Genomic DNA, 19,483 nt, shown 5'->3' on the forward strand with positions numbered 1-19,483 from the left:
TTAGAGGACTATTTTCAGCCAAGGTCAGAAAAGAAATAGGTCATACCATTACACGGCATCATGTCCACTTTCTGGTACTCTGAACATTCCAACGTTCGGCCTGACGTACTGAATTCCGTAGGCTTCGGCTGATCTAGAGATACCCCTTTTCTTTGCAGAAAGTTGGATGGCTCCGTCAAACATGTCCTCTGATCCTGTACTTCTATACTCAAAAACCGGCGTCCAACAGTTTCCTTGACGATAGGCGGGGAACCTGGGGGCCTTTCAATTCCTTCAAGGACCTACAAGATTTGAAAAGCTTTGCTTTCAGTCCAAGAACAGCAAGAATCCGTTACATCATGAAATGGATATACTGTACTTACTTGGAGAGGGTATCTGAAACTCCGGGCATCTTTCCGAGAGAAACTCGACATCTCCTCGATGGTCATCGTGGCCGAGGCATAAATGTACCGCCCCTTGCGTCGGGTGCTCCTAAGAGGAAGATGTTCTTGCCAAGTCGTCTACATGCACGAAAGATACTTTGAGAAGAAGAGAGTACTCATTCTCGCTCTGTTAATTTCGAACGAAGTCAATCTAAGATTTGAGATTCTTTGTATCATCGAAATGAAGCTAAACATATGGATGGACAGATTATAGTCCTGTCTTCCTTGTCAGTACTTCTGACATTGAGCAGAGAAACGTTGTCAAATTATGGAATTCTGGTATCGTTCTGGTGACCAAAACAATCAAATTGATCATGAATTTGACTGCAGTACCAAAGGTGTATCACGAAAAGTTAATGTAAAATCAATAGATCATGGAGATCAATATTATATGAACCATAGTTTTTCTGTAAATTTCACATGATCAACAGTTCAGATAGACTTGACTGACCATATATATATTGATCGTATGATATTTTCTCACGTATCACATTACCTATCACCAAAGCCAGCAACTCGGACGGATCCAGCGAACTTGGGGCAAATGAAGGCCCGTGGACAAACGGAACCACCGTCACCACTTCCAGTCCGTGCTGCTCTCCAAACTCAAGAACCGCCTTCTCTCAGTCAATGTCTTTGAGATTGCGTAGGAAGATCCAAACCTTCCCCATTTCTCGGATGGACTCAACATCGCTCCAGGAGTCCTCATCCAATATATAGGCCCCAGAGTTATTATATTCAATTGCAGCCGCACTGAAGTGTACACGACTCCGCTTCACTGTCTTGGAGTTCAGGCAGGCCCTCAGGATGCCCAATGCTCCATCGATGGATCTTTGGTGACGACTGGCTCTGGCTCTCTGTCCTCGAAGTCCACCGGGTGGCAACGTGGAAGACTCCGACACAGCCCTTGATGGCTGGGCTGAAACTCTCGGGGTCACTGAGGTCAGCGGTGAGGATTTGGAAGCCTTTCTGATGCTCCTGGTAGATTTTTCAAGAAGCTCGTGTCCCTTTTGCCATCTGACCGAACAAATCGGTCAATCGCTTTGCGAATAAAAAAGCTCAAACATCGAATGGGAAACTGATGTGTGAGGTTAACTGGAGATAGCAGCCCAAAATAAATTAACCAACATGACTCATTCAGGAAAACTCCGAATTACAGCATTAAACTTAGAAACGAGAACTGCAAGAAAAGCTGATTCAAGAGAGAATGAGCGAATTCATATGTAGAACAAGAGCAAGAGATCATCATTAACCGATTCAGCTGCCCCTAATTCAAGACATCCTTAGTTCATCTTATGCCTTCTCATGCTTGAAAGGGCGGCAAAGAAGGGTTGCTTTTCTTATGGTTCCAAGCCCAATGACAATTCCGATCAGAATTGAACCTCAAACGCCCGAACCTGACAAAATACATAGAAATTTCTCCTTCTGTCGACACCCCAACTTTCTGCATAAACATTTCACATGAACAAACCGTTCGAAACACATGAGCAGTCCCATACTTAATCTATACGATCAATCTTCGATCAGAAAGCTAACCATAGTATTGCCAATAAATTTGCGGGCACAGACAGATCAGATCACGTTGGACCGTCGTGTTGACATATACAGTACAAAACATCAATCTGAGACTATACACTTGATCAGAACTCATGGCAAGAACGAATCTCCATGTTCAGGCAGGAAGGGAGACTTACCCGGGTCGGGTCTGACGGTGGTCCGGACGGAGTAACCATGTTCAAGGAGCCTCATGATGAGCCATGAAGCTATGAAGCCAGTACCGCCTGTCACGCACACCGTGCCTCTGTTGCCCTCCATGGCTTGGAGAAGTGAGACGCTTCAATTTTCAGGAAGCGTCCAACTTTTTTGAGTGACCTCGATGTTTTGGCCAGCAGAGCGGGGGCGCCGCTCCACTTAAAAGCGGATGCAACGCCGATTACGTCACTTTGATTTTCATTTTTAAAAGGGGCCAAAAAAAATAAAAATGAGTGGTAACAGATGCACTTCCCCGCTGAAAGTCATCTTTCAATTTGAATAATAATCACTCAATGTACTTTTCAATCATCCATCGTGGGACACAATCCTACACCAATGAGTCGATGGGCAAGTGTCTCTCGACATAAGGTTATAAATGCCTATGACATAAGTTGGCTTGAGATTTTATTTTATTTTTGTGATCCAGAGAACTCGCGTACCGTATCAACACGGACAGCCCGAAAAGCCCAGAATAACGGGAGTAAACCTAGGCACATGTGCTCAAGTTGGCTTGAGATTCGTACACGATAAAACTCTAATTTATGACTTTGTTAAAGACAAGATACCCAATTGCTACTAGACTACCACATTTGGTGGTGCAACGACTTGACATATGTTGGATAATATTATATATATATATATATATATATATATATATATATATATTATTTTAACATCTTAAATTCTTCCGGAAAAAAATACTTGTTTAAAATGGTATTAGAGCACAAGTGACGAGGTCAAATGCCTAGACTCCCTCCCACATTTTGTATGTTTATCTGTCGTTGATTATTCGTATAATGTGATTATGCACCTATCTCGTTATTTCAAATGTAAGTCTTGATTCACACACAATAGAGGGTGTTAAATAATATGGTGTATCAATATAGTTGGCAACCGTCTAAACAACTTAAAACTTTTTCAAAGAAAAAATAATTTGTGTCACTATCTATAGATTCTTTTTATTTCATAAAATTCAATGAATTCGTCATTTGATTCTAGTTTTTCACTCTATCACCAATCAACAGTTGGAAGGTAGTGTTACGACATGGCCAGTGATTATTTCTTTTTTTTTTATAGAATGTCGGGATCATAACAAATACACAAAAAGATCTTAATAATTGTTTGTGAAAATCAATTTGTTAATCGACGATAGACAAAACAATTATCCGACACATTAAAATGCTTTAATGATATAGAGTTGTGGGAATCAAGATGTCGTGGCACTATACTATACTAGTAATGCCATTCATTTTGTGGAATATGTTCACCCAATTAAGCGATATAATTGTTTGCCTCGAATAATGAACTTGTTACCAAGACAATTTGAACTTCTCTCTATACATAAATTTATAACCCTCAGAAATTCTCATTCGAATCAAAGAAACCATGAACACACGCTAGCAAAATCATTCATGGTTCGACAAAGAGATTTGTACGATTCCATCATGACCGCGTCCCGAAAGAGGACGACCCTCGTCGTGCCTTTCGATGTTAGTGGAGGTTTCGAATGCTAGCGGTGGGGTTGGCGCTCGGTCTCAATCCAACGAAGGGGACCTTCCACGGCGAGAAACCCTACTTTTCAGCTCCGTTGAACTTGCTATCCGGACCAGTGCCTAACCGGTGTCGATCGTTTACACGATCTTTATCCTCACCCAGCTGTGCTTGGAGGGGGCACGCCTAGTTAGGTTAATCAGTTCATGTTGACTCTCTTTCCTGTGATGAGACAAAGTTACTTTTCCTTTGTCTTTCTCGTGCTCTCGTCCTTTCCTTTCCGCTATGGCCGTTCGATCTGCACGCTGGTTCGCTTTCTCTGAAGATGTGGGTGATTCTACACACTGACCCAGCAGCTGCATTAGGCCCTGCGGTAGCGCCATTAGCAGTTGGACGTCCTATTAGAAAAAGACTCGCATAGCATCTGTTTCCACTTCCAGTAATTGCACTCCCTTATCTGCACTATGTTCCTTGATCATCACGCAATACGCTTCCATCTCCCAGGTGCACCTGTCGCTCCTACGACTGCACCATCAGTATTGAGCTTGTGGCAGCCTCCCCCCCGCGCTCGTCTTCCCAACCCAGACGCATCACCAATGTGTGTCCGACATTAGCACATTAGCACCGATCCAGTCCCTCAGGCTAAGATCATAGATCATAACTATGGTGAAGGGGAGAAGGAGCATCAATGTCAGCCCAACATTCATTGAGGACATAGTGCTAACATTCAAATCTCTTCTCGCCAGAGTGGATCTCGTGGCAATGCTGTACGTGGCATTAACGAAATGAAAAATCGAATGCGAGGAACAGCATCCACTTTCCACGCACATCTCCAGTCTTCTTCCGGCTTTCTCCAAGCATCCAAACCTTCAGCCAAATGATAAGCAGCGTTCAAAGTAAAGCGCCAGTCCCTAGGAAACTCCAACCGAATTCAGAGTGCCCTTGCCCCTCTTCCGATCTGGACTGCCTTATCATATTCAGAATCTCGTTAGGAAGGGATACGAGAGTCTAGAAAAGTCCCAAACTCCCGTAGAAATCAAACAAGTCCTTCACTTTCAACTCCAAATCACTGACACGTCGAGGCTCAATTACTAGATCCCTAATGGACCAGACCCTGGTGAGATGTCAAAGTAGGCTTTCAACTAGTGAGCCTAGTCCGAGCCTTCTCAATGATGAATCCGAAACGACAAGAACTAACACGATCTGTATGCAAAGTAAATCCCGACTGAGCAACACCAAGACAACCCAAGCCATCTGTGGAGATCGTCATAAGCAGCAATAGCAATAATACCAGAGAGTTAAATCACGATCATCATATCATATCTCCAGAAAGAAGACCTCGGATTTACTGAAAATTTAACCTTTTCCCAGAATCCTCACAGAAAGACTTGACGGGGTCTACTACCAATTGACAACCAGCCTCAGTAGCCTCACCAAACAGAAAACATTCCGCCAGTAAAGAAAAAATGCGAGAAAGCCAAGGCCCCTCTCAAGGCCTATTGCGACATTCCTCTGCAAATAAATAGCCAGGTATTTCCATACAACGGATAAACAGGTAAAGGGTGAATGAGATCGCCTTGCTTTAATCCCTACACGGCGAGAAGGGATATAGCATCCCACCGTTCATAAATGATAGTGGTAGAAGCAGTAGTGATGCAAATCCACCTGTAATTCGAGATCGATTTAACAGCAAAGGAACCGGTCCTTCGCTTCCGTATGTTGCATCATAGAACATCATCATGCGTTCACCTCCCTCGGGGATGAAGCTAGCCCAGCAAGGACTAATGAGATCATCAAGAAAAAGGCCTTAAGCGCCCGATAAATGAGCAAAGCGTTCCTAATTTTTCCAGTTCATCCCTTTTATGAAGGCAAAACATAAATTTTATATTTTGGATCCTCTTTTCTTTTCTTTTTTCTGTGTAGCATGGCCCAGAGGGTGGCATGTAACAAATGAAAGGAACGAAGTTTTCAAAGTTGAAGTTCAGTGAGGTCAAACAAAAGAATATTTGGGAGTCATATTAGCTACTTAACTCTCTTTTAGCATGACCTAAGATTATAAACATCTCTATTAAATTTGTGCAATTTATGTAGTCTGAAATAAACAAGGAGAAAAATTCTTCTCGCCCCATTTTTGTCTATCCTCCACCCGATTATTGCAGCTTACCCATTGCCCCATGCTTCCTCCACGACCCCCCAAGACCATCTCGACAGCTACCGTTTCCGATAGCTTCCTCCGCCTCGATAAAATATTCGATGGTTCCATAGCGTTTACATCAACTGCTGGTCATGTTGCGAGTATTTTTTACTCACGTCCGCTTATAAATTGACACGTGTTTGTTGATGTGAATGGGAAAAGACAATTAAAATATGTTTCTACTTCCACCGACCATGAAAGTCGGACGAGCCGCCTCGCGTTTGCTTTTTCTTTTCGCCTTTTGAGATCATGGATGAGCAAGGCATGTGGCCATGATTGGCAGCGTCACCGGCCAGCCATGCTAGCAGCAACACCAATATGGACGAGCAATGCTAGAGAGTAATGCTCATGCTCGACCATTTCATTTGGCCAGATCCGGTCGGCTCTGTCTTCCCGGACCTTGGACAAGTCGCCATCACCAAGGTCGCGGATCTGGACCACTAACGAGGTCCATCCTTCTACCTTGGTTGGGAAGACGGAACCGAGGGGCGAGTTCCTCCTTCTCCATGGCGATGGAGCTCTTAATGGGCCTTTGAGATCACTAGCCCTTCTAGTTGGATGGCACCATCCCGTCGCACCATCTCCGCGTCCTAACGGGCGTCGCTCGTGATCAGCCTGAGCCACTCACCCCGCCGTGTTGCTTGTCCAGATATGTCTTCGCCCATGGCCGCAAACCTTGCTCAGCATAGCTCGCGAGGCGGCTCATCCACAGACTGCAGCTCGTCCATGGCTACGAACCCTTGATGACGAACTCGGAATTCCGGTGGCCGTGATCAGTAAACAAGCGCAAGCCTGGATGGCCGGATAGCTCTATGGATGGAGGAGGAAGAGAGGAGTCAACGTCCACATGTCAACCTAAAGTCGGACCACAGCAGCTAATGTGGCGCTACGAAATCACTTCTTAGTTTCTCCACCTTTGTCCAACATGCGATAGATCTCTCTCTATGCATGCGTGGGCCAGTGCACAGAGGCGATTACCATTGACAGTCCTTGTCCATGATCAAGACTCCTTCAAATCTCTGCATCAGGCAGGCTTGGAGGGCGACCCAAAATTTACATAGACGCCTCCACGGCAAGAGGGTTCTCATAGGGTGATCAGTTTCCGAAGCTCCAATTTCCTAAAAAGGACCGAACCGGAACCGACTGAGAATCGGACCACACCATCCGATACGATGAAATCACTTACTTATTTTTTCCTATTTGTTAGAACCGGATCAAGATAATATTTAGTTTACATTTTATTAATTTTTTAAGAAATAATATAACAAAAAAGTATAATTAATTAGTCATGTTCCTGGTTTGATCCGGTTTCCCCTTGGAATTAGAAACCAAACCACCACTCCTAGAAATTGAACCAAATCAGTCAATCTAGATGATTCCCAATTAGGGCGGTCCATTTTGCACTTCTATCTCACACCAAGATCTAGATGAGAGCAATGTCCACATGTCTTGTTGGCAAAATCTAATGCCGCCATCCCTTGGACGAGTGACAATGCGCAGAGAGAGAGAGACTGTTGCGTGAAGAGAGAGAGAAGGGCATGACAGTTGCTCAAAGAAGAGGAGAGGGAGAAAGGCAAAATCAGCTAAAGTTTGGCGAAATCAGCGGCGAAATAATACTGTTAATCCGTCAACTTTGACCAAGTTATCGCTTTTAATTTGTTTATTATGATTCTTCAATTATTTTTCATGTTCAATATAATTTTTAAACTTTTGAATTTTTAATCTAATTTCTCAATTTCCTTATAAAGTCAAATCAATCATTTAATACAATTCACAAGTTTTCATAATCGAACTTTTATTAATATCTTTTCATTTCAATAGCTTTTTTCCAAAAAAAAAAAAAATTAATAATGTTATATTACTTTGTGCCTTTTTGCTTTTTATGAATATTATGATAACTCAATCAAAATCTTTATAATTGTAAAGTGTAGCTAATAATCTCTAAAATAGTAAAATTAGAATCCCATTTGAAGCTGTGTTACAATGGTATTCCTATTATGTTATTTATAAATGCTTTCATACTTGATTCTATAAATGATATTGATTTATCCATAGATATATGTATTTGTATTAATCTAAATCGTGTTCTTTATTAAACAAATAAGGAACAAGATATATGACATTGAAAATTTTATTAATTTGAAAAATGAGGAACCTTGTTCTTGAAAGTGATTGACTACGAAGTAGCGATACCATCCGGGAACCTTTGTATCATGTGGACACTTTGACACATGTCTAACATTTCCTATCAACAGCAGTATCAAAATCAATTTTCCCGATACTCTTTGACACGTGAGAGTGGAATTTTAACATATGTGTTCCGAATTATAATACACAGTTCTAACAAGCATGTGATCAATTTTTTAAATTTTTAATAAATGAGGGATCAAAATATAAATATGTAGAAGAAATTTTTTATAAAAAAAAAGGGAAAAAGAAAACATAATCTTCTCTTTTTTCTTTTTTATAAGTCTCACTTCCCGTGACACACAATTCATCCTTAATGTTTATTTTCTTTTCTCTTCCAACACACTGGACACGCAAGTCCCGGACGTCCCTCCAAATTTTATGCATTATTAGAATATAATTGAATTTGTCAAATTGAAATAACAAATTATATTAACAAATTACGGATTAACGTTATTGGTGAAAATTCATTCTAAACTCTTTTTTTATTATATATTTAGTTTTGAATTTAATTAAAATAATCATAAAATAATAATTTATCATGTATATATAAACATATACAATTAATATACACCGTGTTTTGATGTGTCGGAATTCTTTATTTTTGGAGCATTAATGTGTCGGCGTGTCAGGTCATGTGTATGTTAGTATCAATACTTTCTTGAAGAGTGAAAGTGTGTTTTCAATAGTACTCCCAATAGGAAAGGCAGAGTTGCTTGATAGAGCATGGATTAAAAAAGACAGTGGAGATGTTATCGATTTCTTACAGTACATGGCAACATAGATGGTGCATTAAGCTTCGGAAAACAGAAATCCTCAACAATATTCACGAAGAACAAAACGCACGTATATCATCATCTATGCTATAAGTGCTTCTGTTCTCAGTACTGCGATATCAAATGTACAAGAACAGAAACATACAGTACCAAGATTATTTATGCGGTTTGCTATCTCCTATATGGCGCTCGGATAAATTAGTTTTCACAAGTGTGCTAGATACATGGTACAATTTTCTCACCATGTTTCTCTATTCTTTCTGCATTTTGTTTAGAGGACTATTTTCAGCCAAGGTCAGAAAAGAAATAGGTCATACCATTATACGGCATCATGTCCACTTTCTGCTACTCTGAACATTCGTACGTTCGGCCTGATGTACTAAATTCCGTAGGCTTCGGTTGATCTAGAGATACCCCTTTTCTTTGCAGCATTGGATGGCTCCGTCGAACATGTCCTCGATCCTGTACTTATACTCAAAACCGGCGTCCAACAGTTTCCTTGACGATAGGCGGGGGAACCTGGGGCCTTTCAATTCCTTCAAGGACCTACAAAGATTTGAAAAGCTTTGCTTTCAGTCCAAGAACAGCAATAATCTGTTACATCATGAAATGGGATATATCAGGACTTACTCTGGAGAGGGAATGCGAAACTCCGGGTATCTTTCCGAGAGAAACTTGGACATCTCCTCGATGGTCATCGTGGCCGAGGTACAAATGTACCGCCCCTTGGTGTCGGGGTGCTCAAAGAGGAAGATGTGTGCTCTCACCAAGTCATCTACATGCACGAAAGCTACTTCGAGAAGAAGAGAGTACTCATTCTTGTTCCCTGTTAAGTTTGAACGCAGTCAATCTAAGATTTAAGATTCTTTGTATCATCGAAATGAAGATAAACATATGGATGGACAGATTATAGTCTTGTCTTCTTTGTCATATACTTGACATTGAGCAGAGGAACGTTGTCAAATTATGGAATTCCGGTATCCTTCTGGTGACCAAAACAATCCAATTGATCATGAATATGACTGCAGTACCGAAAATGCATCATGAAAAGTTATTGTAAAATCAATAGATCATGGAGATCAATATTATATGAACCATAGTTTCTCTGTAGATTTCATGATCAACGGTTCAGATAGACTTGACTGACCCTATTTATATTGATCATATGATATTTTCTCATGTATCACATTACCTAATACCAAAGCCAGCGAAGTTCGGACGGATCCAGCGAACTTGGGGCAAATGAAGGGCCCGTGGACAAACGTGGGAACCACCGTCACCACTTCCAGTCCATGCTGCTCTCCGAACTCAAGAACCGCCTTCAGTCAACGTCTTTGAGATTGCGTAGGAAGATCCAAACCTCGTCATATCTCGGATGGACTCAACATCGCTCCAGGAGTCCTCATCCAATATATCGGCCCCAGAGTTGTCAAATTGAATTGCAGCCGCACTCGAAGTGTACACAACCCGCTTCACCGTCTTGGAGTTCAGGCAGGCCCTCAGGATGCCCAACGCTCCATCGATGGATCTTTTGGTGACGACTGGCTCTGGCTCTCTGTCCTCGAAGTCCACCGGGGTGGCAACATGGAAGACTCCGACACAGCCCTCGATGGCTGGGCTGAAACTGTCGGGGTCACTGAGGTCAGCGGTTAGGATTTGGAGCCTTTCTGATGCTCCTGGTAGATTTTTCAAGAAGCTCGTGTCCCTTTTGCCATCTGAGCGGAACAAATTGGTCAATCGCCTTGCGAATAAAAGCTCAAACATCTAATGGGAAACTGATGTGTGAGGTTAACTGGAGATAGCAGTCCAAAATAAATTAACCAACATGACTCATTCAGGAAACACTCTGAATTACAGCATTAAACTTAGCAAGGAGAACTGCAAGAAAAGCCGATTCAAGACAGAATGAGCGAATTCATATGTAGAACAAGAGCAAGAGATCATCATTAACCGATTCAGCTGCCCCTAATTCAAGACATCCTTAGTTCATCTTATGCTTTCTCATGCTTGAAAAGGCGGCGAAAAAGGGTTGCTTTTCTTATGGTTCCATGCCCAATGACAATTCCGATCAGAATCGAACCTCAAACGCCCGAATCCCACAAAATACATAGAAATTTCTCCATCTGTCGACACCCCAACTTTCTGCATAAACATTTCACATGCACGGACCGTTCGAAACACATGAGTAGTCCCATACACTTAATCTATACGATCAATCTTCGATCAAGAAAGCTAACCTTAGTATTGCCGATAAATTTACAGGCACAGACAGATCAGATCACGTTGGACCGTCGTGTTGACATATACAGTACAAAACATCGATCTCAGACTATACACTTGATGAGAACTCATGGCAAGAACGAATCTTTATGTTCAAGCAGGAAGAAAGAAGAAGGGAGACTTACCCGGGTCGGGTCTGACGGTGGTCCGGACGGAGTAACCATGTTCAAGGAGCCTCATGATGAACCATGAAGCTATGAAGCCAGTACCGCCTGTCACGCACACCGTGCCTCTGTTGCCCTCCATGGCTTGGAGAAGTGAGACGCTTCAATTTTCAGGAAGCGTCCAACTTTTTTGAGTGACCTCGATGTTTTGGCCAGCAGAACGGGTGCGCTTCTCCACTTAAAAGCGGATGCAACGCTGCTTACGTCACTTTGATTTTTATTTTTTTTTTGGGTAAAAGGTAATAAACGTCACTTTGATTTTCATTTTCAAAAGGAGCCAAAAAAATAAATGAGTGGTAACGGATACATCTTCCCCGAAAGTCATCTTTCGATTTGAATCATAAACACTCAATCTACATTTCAATCATCCATCGTGGACTTAGTCCTACACCAATGTGTCCATAGACAAGTCTCTCGACATTAAATGCCTAACTTCAAAGGGGGCCAAAAAAATAAATGAGTGGTAACAGATACACCTTCCCCCGAAAGTCATCTTTCAATTCGAATCATAAACACTCAATCTACATTTCAATCATCCATCGTGGACTTAGTCCTACACCAATGTGTTCTTAGACAAGTGTCTCTCAACATTAAATGCCTAACACAAGTTGGCTTGAGATTTTATTTTATTTTTTGTAACCGAGGGATCGTCAGAGATCACCATTTAGAGATTACACGACCCTCTGGTTCTACTCACCACAAGCCGCTATTTAGACGTAAACCCTCGAGGGCTGGCCCAGTAAACCACCCTTGGACCCCACTTAAGTCGCGAACATCCGGAGGTTCGAACTCGTTTCCTCAACAATGAGATAGTAAAGCCCAACCATCACGGCTACCTATGGGTGGGTCAAGTTGGCTTGAGATTCATACCCAATAAAACTCTAATTTATGACTTAATTAAAGATAAGATACCCATTTGCTACTAGACTACCACATTCAGTGGTGCAACGACTTGACATATGTTGGATAATATATATTTTTCTTATTTTAACATCTTAAATTTTTTGGAAAAAAAATACTTGTTTAATATGGTATTTGAGCACAAGTGACGAGGTTGAATGCTTGGACTCCCTCCCATGTTTTGTATGGTTATCCGTCCTCAATTTTTCATTTGATGTGATTATGCACCTATCTCGTATTTCAAATGTAAGTCTTGATTCATACACAAGAGAGGGTGTTAAATAATATGGTGTATCTATAATGTTGGCAACCATCTAAACAACTTAAAAAATGGTTTGTGTCACTATCTATAGATCTTTTGATTTCATAAAAATCAATGAATTCGTTATTTCATTCAAGTTTTTCACTCTAATCAATAGTTGGATGGAAGCCTTGCAACATGGCCAGCTATTATTTCTTTTTTCTACGGAGTGTCGGGATCATAACAAATACACAAAAAGATCTTAACAATTGTTTGTGAAAATCAATTTGCCATCGACGGTAGACTGAATAATTACCCGACATATTAAAATGCTTTAATGATATAGAGTTGTGGGCATCAAGATGTCGTGGCATTATACTATACCAGTAATGCCATTCATTTTGTGGAATATGTTCACCCAATTAAGCGATATAACCGTTCGCCTCAAATAAGAGAATATCCTCACGAACTTGTTGCCAAGGCAATATGAACTTCTCTCTCTACATATTTTTATAACCCTCAGGAATTCTCATTTGGATCAAAGAAACCATGAACACACGCTGGCAAAATCATTCATGGTTTGACGAAGAGATTTGTACGATTCCATCATTATCGCGTCCCAAAAGAGGACGACCCTCGTCGTGCCTTTCGATGTTAGTGGAGGTTTCCACAATTCTCTGTCATGGTCCTGCTCGAATGCTGGCGGTGGGGTTGGCGCTCGGTCTCAATCCAACGAAGAGGACCATCCATGGCGAGAAACCCTACTTTTCATCTCAATTGAACTCGCTATCCGGACCAGTGCATGACCGGTGTCGATCGTTTACACGATCTTTATCCTCACCCAGCTGTGCTTGGAGGGAGCACGCCTAGTTAGGTTAATCAGTGCGTGTTGACTCTCTTTCCTGCGACGAGACAAAGCAACTTTTCCCTTTTGTCTCTCTCGTGCTCTCGTCCTTCCCTTTCCCCCAATATGGCCGTTCGATCTGCACGCTGGTTCGCTTTCTCTGAAGATGTGGGTGATTCTACACCGACCCAGCAGCTGCATTAGGCCTCTGTGGCAGCGCCATTAGCATTTGGACGTCGACAGTTGCTCAAAGAAGAGGAGAGGGAGAAAGGCAAAGTCAGCTAAAGTTTGGCGAAACCAGCGGCGAAATAATACTGTTAATCCGTCAATTTTGACCAAGTTATCGCTTTTAATTTGTTTATCATGATTCTTCAATTATTTTCATGTTCAATATAATTTCTTAAACTTTTGAATTTTTAATCTAATTTCTCAATTTCCTTATAAAGTCAAATCAATCATTTAGTACGATTCAGAAATTTTCATAAGCGATCTTTTTCTAATATCTTTTCATTTCAATAGTTTTTCTCCAAAAAAAAAATTAATAATGTTATATTACTTTGTGCCTTTCTGGTTTTTATGAATATCACGATAACTCAATCAAAATCTTTATAACTGTAAAGTGTAGCTAATAACCTCTAAAATAGTAAAATTAGAATCCCATTTGAAGCTGTGTTACATTGGTATTCCTATTATGTTATTTATATATGCTTTCATATTGACATCTATAAATGATATTGATTTATCTGTAGATATATGTATTTGTATTAATCTAAATCATGTTCTTTATTAAACAAATAAGGAACAAGATATAAGACACTGAAAATTTTATTAATTTGAAAAATGAGGAACCTTGTTCTTGAAAGTGATTGACTACGAAGTAGCGATACCATCCGGGAACTTTTGTATCATGTGGACACTTTGACACATGTCTAACATTTGGTCAACAGGTATCAAAATCAATTTTTCCAATACTCTTTGACACGTGAGAGCGGAATTCTAACATCTGTGTTCCGAATTATAATACGCAATTCTAACAAGCATGTGATCTATTTTTAAAAATTTTAATAAATGAGGGGTCAAAATATAAATATGTAAAAGAATTTTTTTTTTTAAAAAAGAGGGAAAAAACATAACTTCTCTTTTTTTTTCTTTTTTTTCTAAGTCTCACTTCCCATGACACGCAATTCATCCTTAATGTTTATTTTTTTCTTTTCTCTTCCGACACACTCTGACACGCAAGTCTCGGACGTGAATTGCTATTTTTCCCTCCAAATTGTATGCATTATTAGAATATAATTGAATTTGTCAAATTGAAATAATTAATGATATTAACAAATTATGGATTAACGTTATTGGTATAAATTCATTCTACACTCTTTTCTCATTATATATTTAGTTTTGAATTTAATTAAAATAATCATAAAAATAATAATTTATCATGTATATATAAACATATACATTTAATATACACTGTGTTTCAATGTGTCGGAATTCTTTATTTTTGGAGAATCAATGTGTCAGCGTGTCGCGTGTCAGGTCGCATGTGGTGTGTTAGTATCAATCTTTCTTGAAGAATGAAAGTGTGTTTTCAGTAGTACTCCCAATAGGATAGGCAGAGTTGCTTGATAGAGCATGGATTAAAAAAGACAGTGGAGATGTTATCGATTTCTTACAGTACATGGCAACATAGATGGTGCATTAAGCTTCGGAAACAGAAATCCTCAACAATATTCACGAAGAACAAAACGCACATATATCATGATCTATGCTATAAGTGCTTCTGTTCTCAGTACTGCAATATCAAATGCACAAGAACAGAAACATACAGTACCAAGATTATTTATGCGGTTTGCTATCTCCTATATGGCGCTAAGATAAATTAGTTTTCACAAGCTGTGCTAGATACATGGTACGCATTTTCTCAACATGTTTCTCTATTCTTTCTGCAATTTGTTTAGAGGACTATATTCAGCTCAGGTCAGAAAAAAAATAGGTCATACCATTATACGGCATCACGTCCACTTTCTGGTACTCTGAACATTCCTACGTTCGGCCTGATGTACTGAATTCCGTAGGCTTCGGTTGATCTAGAGATACCCCTTTTCTTTGCAGCATTGGATGGCTCCGTCGAACATGTCCTCGATCCTGTACTTATACTCAAAACCAGCGTCCAACAGTTTCCTTGACGATAGGCGGGGAACCTGGGGCCTTTCAATTCCTTCAAGGACCTACAAAGATTTGAAAAGCTTTGCTTTCAGTCCAAGAACAGCAATAATCTGTTACATCATGAAATGGGATATATCAGGACTTACTCTGGAGAGGGTATCTGAAACTCCGGGTATCTTTCCGAGAGAAACTCGGACATCTCCTCGATGGTCATCGTGGCCGAGGTACAAATGTACCGCCCCTTGGTGTCAGGGTGCTCGAAGAGGAAGATGTGTGCTCTTGCCAAGTCGTCTACATGCACGAAAGATACTTTGAGAAGAAGAGAGTACTCATTCTCGTTCCCTGTTAATTTCGAACAAAGTCAATCTAAGTTTTGAGATTCTTTGTATCATCGAATTGAAGATATACATATGGATGGACAGATTATAGTCTTGTCTTCCTTTGTCATATACTTGACATTGAGCAGAGAAACGTTGTCAAATTATGGAATTCTGGCATCGTTCTGGTGACCAAAACAATCAAATTGATCAAGAATTTGACTGCACTACCAAAGGTGTATCACGAAAGGTTATTGTAAAATCAATAGATCATGGAGATCAATATTATATGAACCATAGTTTCTCTGTAAATTTCACATGATCAACAGTTCAGATAGAGTTGACTGACCCTATATATATTGATCATATGATATTTTCTCACGTATCACATTACCTAATACCAAAGCCAGCAAAACTCGGACGGATGCAGCGAACTTGGGGCAAATGAAGGGCCCGTGGACAAACGTGGGAACCACCGTCACCACTTCCAGTCCGTGCTGCTCTCCAAACTCAAGAACCGCCTTCTCAGTCAATGTCTTTGAGATTGCGTAGGAAGATCCAAACCTCCCCATTTCTCGGATGGACTCAACATCGCTCCAGGAGTCCTCATCCAATATATAGGCCCCAGAGTTGTTATATTCAATTGCAGCCGCACTCGAAGTGTACACGACCCGCTTCACTGTCTTGGAGTTCAGGCAGGCCCTCAGGATGCCCAATGCTCCATCGATGGATCTTTTGGTGACGACTGGCTCTGGCTCTCTGTCCTCGAAGTCCACCGGGGTGGCAACGTGGAAGACACCGACACAGTCCTCGATGGCTGGGTTGAAACTCTCGGGGTCACTGAGTTCAGCGGTTAGGATTTGGAGCCTTTCTGATGCTCCTGGTAGATTTTTCAAGAAGCTCGTGTCCCTTTTGCCATCTGAGCGGAACAAATCGGTCAATCGCTTTGCAAATAAAAGCTCAAACATCTAATGGGAAACTGATGTGTGAGGTTGACTGGAGATAACAGTCCAAAATATATTAACCAACATGACTCATTCAGGAAACACTCCGAATTACAGCATTAAACTTAACAACGAGAACTGCAAGAAAAGCTGATTCAAGAGAGAAGGAGTGAATTCATATGTAGAACAAGAGCAAGAGATCATCATTAACCGATTCAGCTGCCCCTAAGTCAAGACATCCTTTGTTCATCTTATGCCTTCTCATGCTTGAAAGGGCGGCAAAAAAGGGTTGCTTTTCTTATGGTTCCATGCCCAATGACAATTCCGATCAGAATCGAACCTCAAACGCCGCGAATCATACAAAAAACATAGAAATTTCTCCATCTGTCGACACCCCAACTTTCTGCATAAACATTTCACATGCACAGACCGTTCGAAACACATGAGCAGTCCCATACACTTAATCTATACGATCAAACTTCGATCAAGAGCGCTAACCTTAGTATTGCCAATAAATTTGCAGGCACAGACAGATCAGATCATGTTGGACCGTCGTGTTGACATATACAGTACAAAACATCAATCTCAGACCATACACTTGATCAGAACTCATGGCAAGAACGAATCTCCATGTTCAAGCAGGAAGAAAGAAGAAGGGAGACTTACCCGGGTCGGGTCTGACGGTGGTCCGGACGGAGTAACCATGTTCAAGGAGCCTCATGATGAGCCATGAAGCTATGAAGCCAGTACCGCCTGTCACGCACACCGTGCCTCTGTTGCCCTCCATGGCTTGGAGAAGTAAGACGCTTCAATTTTCAGGAAGCATCCAACTTTTTTGAGTGACCTCGATGATTTGGCCAGCAGGGCGGGGGCGCCTCTCCACTTAAAAGCGGATGCAACGCCGCTTACGTCACTTTGATTTTCGTTTTCAAAAGGGGCCAAAAAAAAAAAAAATGAGTGGTAAGGGATGCATCTTCCCCGCTGAAAGTCATCTTTCAATTTGAGTAATAATCACTAAATGTACTTTTCAATCATCCATCGTGGACACAGTCCTAGACAAATGAGTCGATAGACAAGTGTCTCTCAACATAAGGTTATATCCTAGACCAATGAGTTTCTTCTGCTTGTCCGATCCCCCCGGATTCTTAATTCAATTTCGAGCCTTCCTCCTTCGATCCCTCGGCTCCTTCTGTCGCTCGCCGAATCCGCACGCTGACGTCGATGATTCCCTCCACGTCGTCGCGTAGCTCATCATGATCCTTGCCGGCACGCTTCGTGCCGTTTCGACCCACCCGCGACGCGGACGCTACCGGGCGCCTGCTCTGCTATATAGCGGGTCGCCCCGCCACTGTGAAAGCTGGAGGCCCCAGGGGAAGTGATGGATTCCGCAGATTCTCGCCGCGATGAGGAAGCTCCGTTGGTCGTCGCCGCCTCCGCCGAGGCCTCGCCGGCGGCGGCGGCGGCTCCGTCGCCTCGGGGGAGCCATGTCCGGGACGTCCATATACTGAGCTGCGGGTTTCTGCTCATCTTCTCGGCCTACGGGGCTGCTCAGAATCTCGAGAGCACCGTGAACACTGTGAGTTCCGGTTTCGGCGACGTTTCCGTTGAATCGCGGGCTCCAAGTTCGCATTTTTTACTTCCCCGGGAAAGAAGTGAGAGAAATCGACGGTCGACAAGTAAAAACCTAGTAGCAGAATCTGGACTTCTGCGTCTGAGCTTGCTTTTAGGAATTGTTCCTTTTTTTTTTTCTCGTTTCTTACTTCGTTTGACGTTGCGTTTTGGTTTGATGAATTTCTTGATTTTGTTGCAGACGGATAATATGGACGTGAAATAAATCCACTCTTGAAACTTACTCGTCCCCACCCCCATCCCCGAGAATGTGAGGATTAACCCTCACCTCCCCTTCCATGTTAGAAGGATGGCTACTGGGCGAATCCCAAACATTTACGATAAAACTCTAATTTATGACTTTGTTAAAGACAAGATACCCAATTGCTACTAGACTACCACATTTGGTGGTGCAACGACTTGACATATGTTGGATAATATATATATTTCTTATTTTAACATCTTAAATTCTTTCGAGAAAAAAAAATATTTGTTTAACATGGTATTAGAGCACAAGTGATGAGGTCAAATGCCTAGACTCCCTCCCACATTTTGTATGTTTATCTGCCGTTGATTATTCGTATAATGTGATTATGCACCTATCTCGTTATTTTAAATGTAAGTCATGATTCACACACAATAAAGTGTGTTAAATAATATAGTGTATCAATATAATTGGCAACCGTTTAAACAACTTAAAAAAATTTCAAAAGAAAAAATGATTTGTCACTATTTATAGATTTTTTTTTATTTCATAAAATTGAATGAATTCGTCATTTCACTCTAGTTTTTCATTCTATCACCAATCAACAGTTGGAAGGCAGTCTTATGACATGGCTAGTGATTATTTCTTTTTTCTATAGAGTGTCGGGATCATAACAAATACACAAAAAGATCTTAATAATTGTTTGTGAAAATCAATTTGCTGATCGACGATAGACAAAACAATTATCCGACACATTAAAATGCTTTAATGATATAGAGTTGTGGGAATCAAGATGTCGTCGCACTATACTATACTAGTAATGCCATTCATTTTGTGGAATATGTTCACCCAATTAAGCGATATAATTGTTTGCCTTGAATAATGAACTTGTTACCAAGACAATTTGAACTTCTCTCTATACATAAATTTATAACCCTCAGAAATTCTCATTTGAATCAAAGAAACCATGAACACACGCTAGCAAAATCATT

At 41.1% G+C, this 19,483-nt stretch overlaps 2 protein-coding genes and 1 pseudogene across 2 annotated transcripts; all 3 read right to left on the reverse strand.

Annotated features, from left to right (window-relative positions):
• LOC120293381 lies at positions 1-2,326 on the reverse strand (annotated as a pseudogene).
• A 6,742-nt stretch (positions 2,327-9,068) lies between these two features.
• LOC120293380 (vestitone reductase-like) lies at positions 9,069-11,425 on the reverse strand. Its single transcript, XM_039312545.1, is given in 5 exon segments — positions 9,069-9,368; positions 9,453-9,648; positions 10,015-10,145; positions 10,147-10,537; positions 11,228-11,425. Coding segments are annotated over 5 exon segments (981 nt in total). The 5' UTR covers positions 11,349-11,425; the 3' UTR covers positions 9,069-9,226.
• Positions 11,426-14,886: 3,461 nt separating this feature from the next.
• On the reverse strand, positions 14,887-17,542 carry LOC104444359 (vestitone reductase). The gene is given in 5 exon segments (XM_010058017.3): positions 14,887-15,448; positions 15,451-15,479; positions 15,564-15,759; positions 16,129-16,653; positions 17,345-17,542. Coding segments are annotated over 5 exon segments (981 nt in total). The 5' UTR covers positions 17,466-17,542; the 3' UTR covers positions 14,887-15,338.
• Positions 17,543-19,483: the final 1,941 nt, after the last annotated feature.

Source organism: Eucalyptus grandis, chromosome 5, assembly GCF_016545825.1.
Source record: "Eucalyptus grandis isolate ANBG69807.140 chromosome 5, ASM1654582v1, whole genome shotgun sequence".
Classification (NCBI taxonomy): Eukaryota; Viridiplantae; Streptophyta; class Magnoliopsida; order Myrtales; family Myrtaceae; genus Eucalyptus; species Eucalyptus grandis.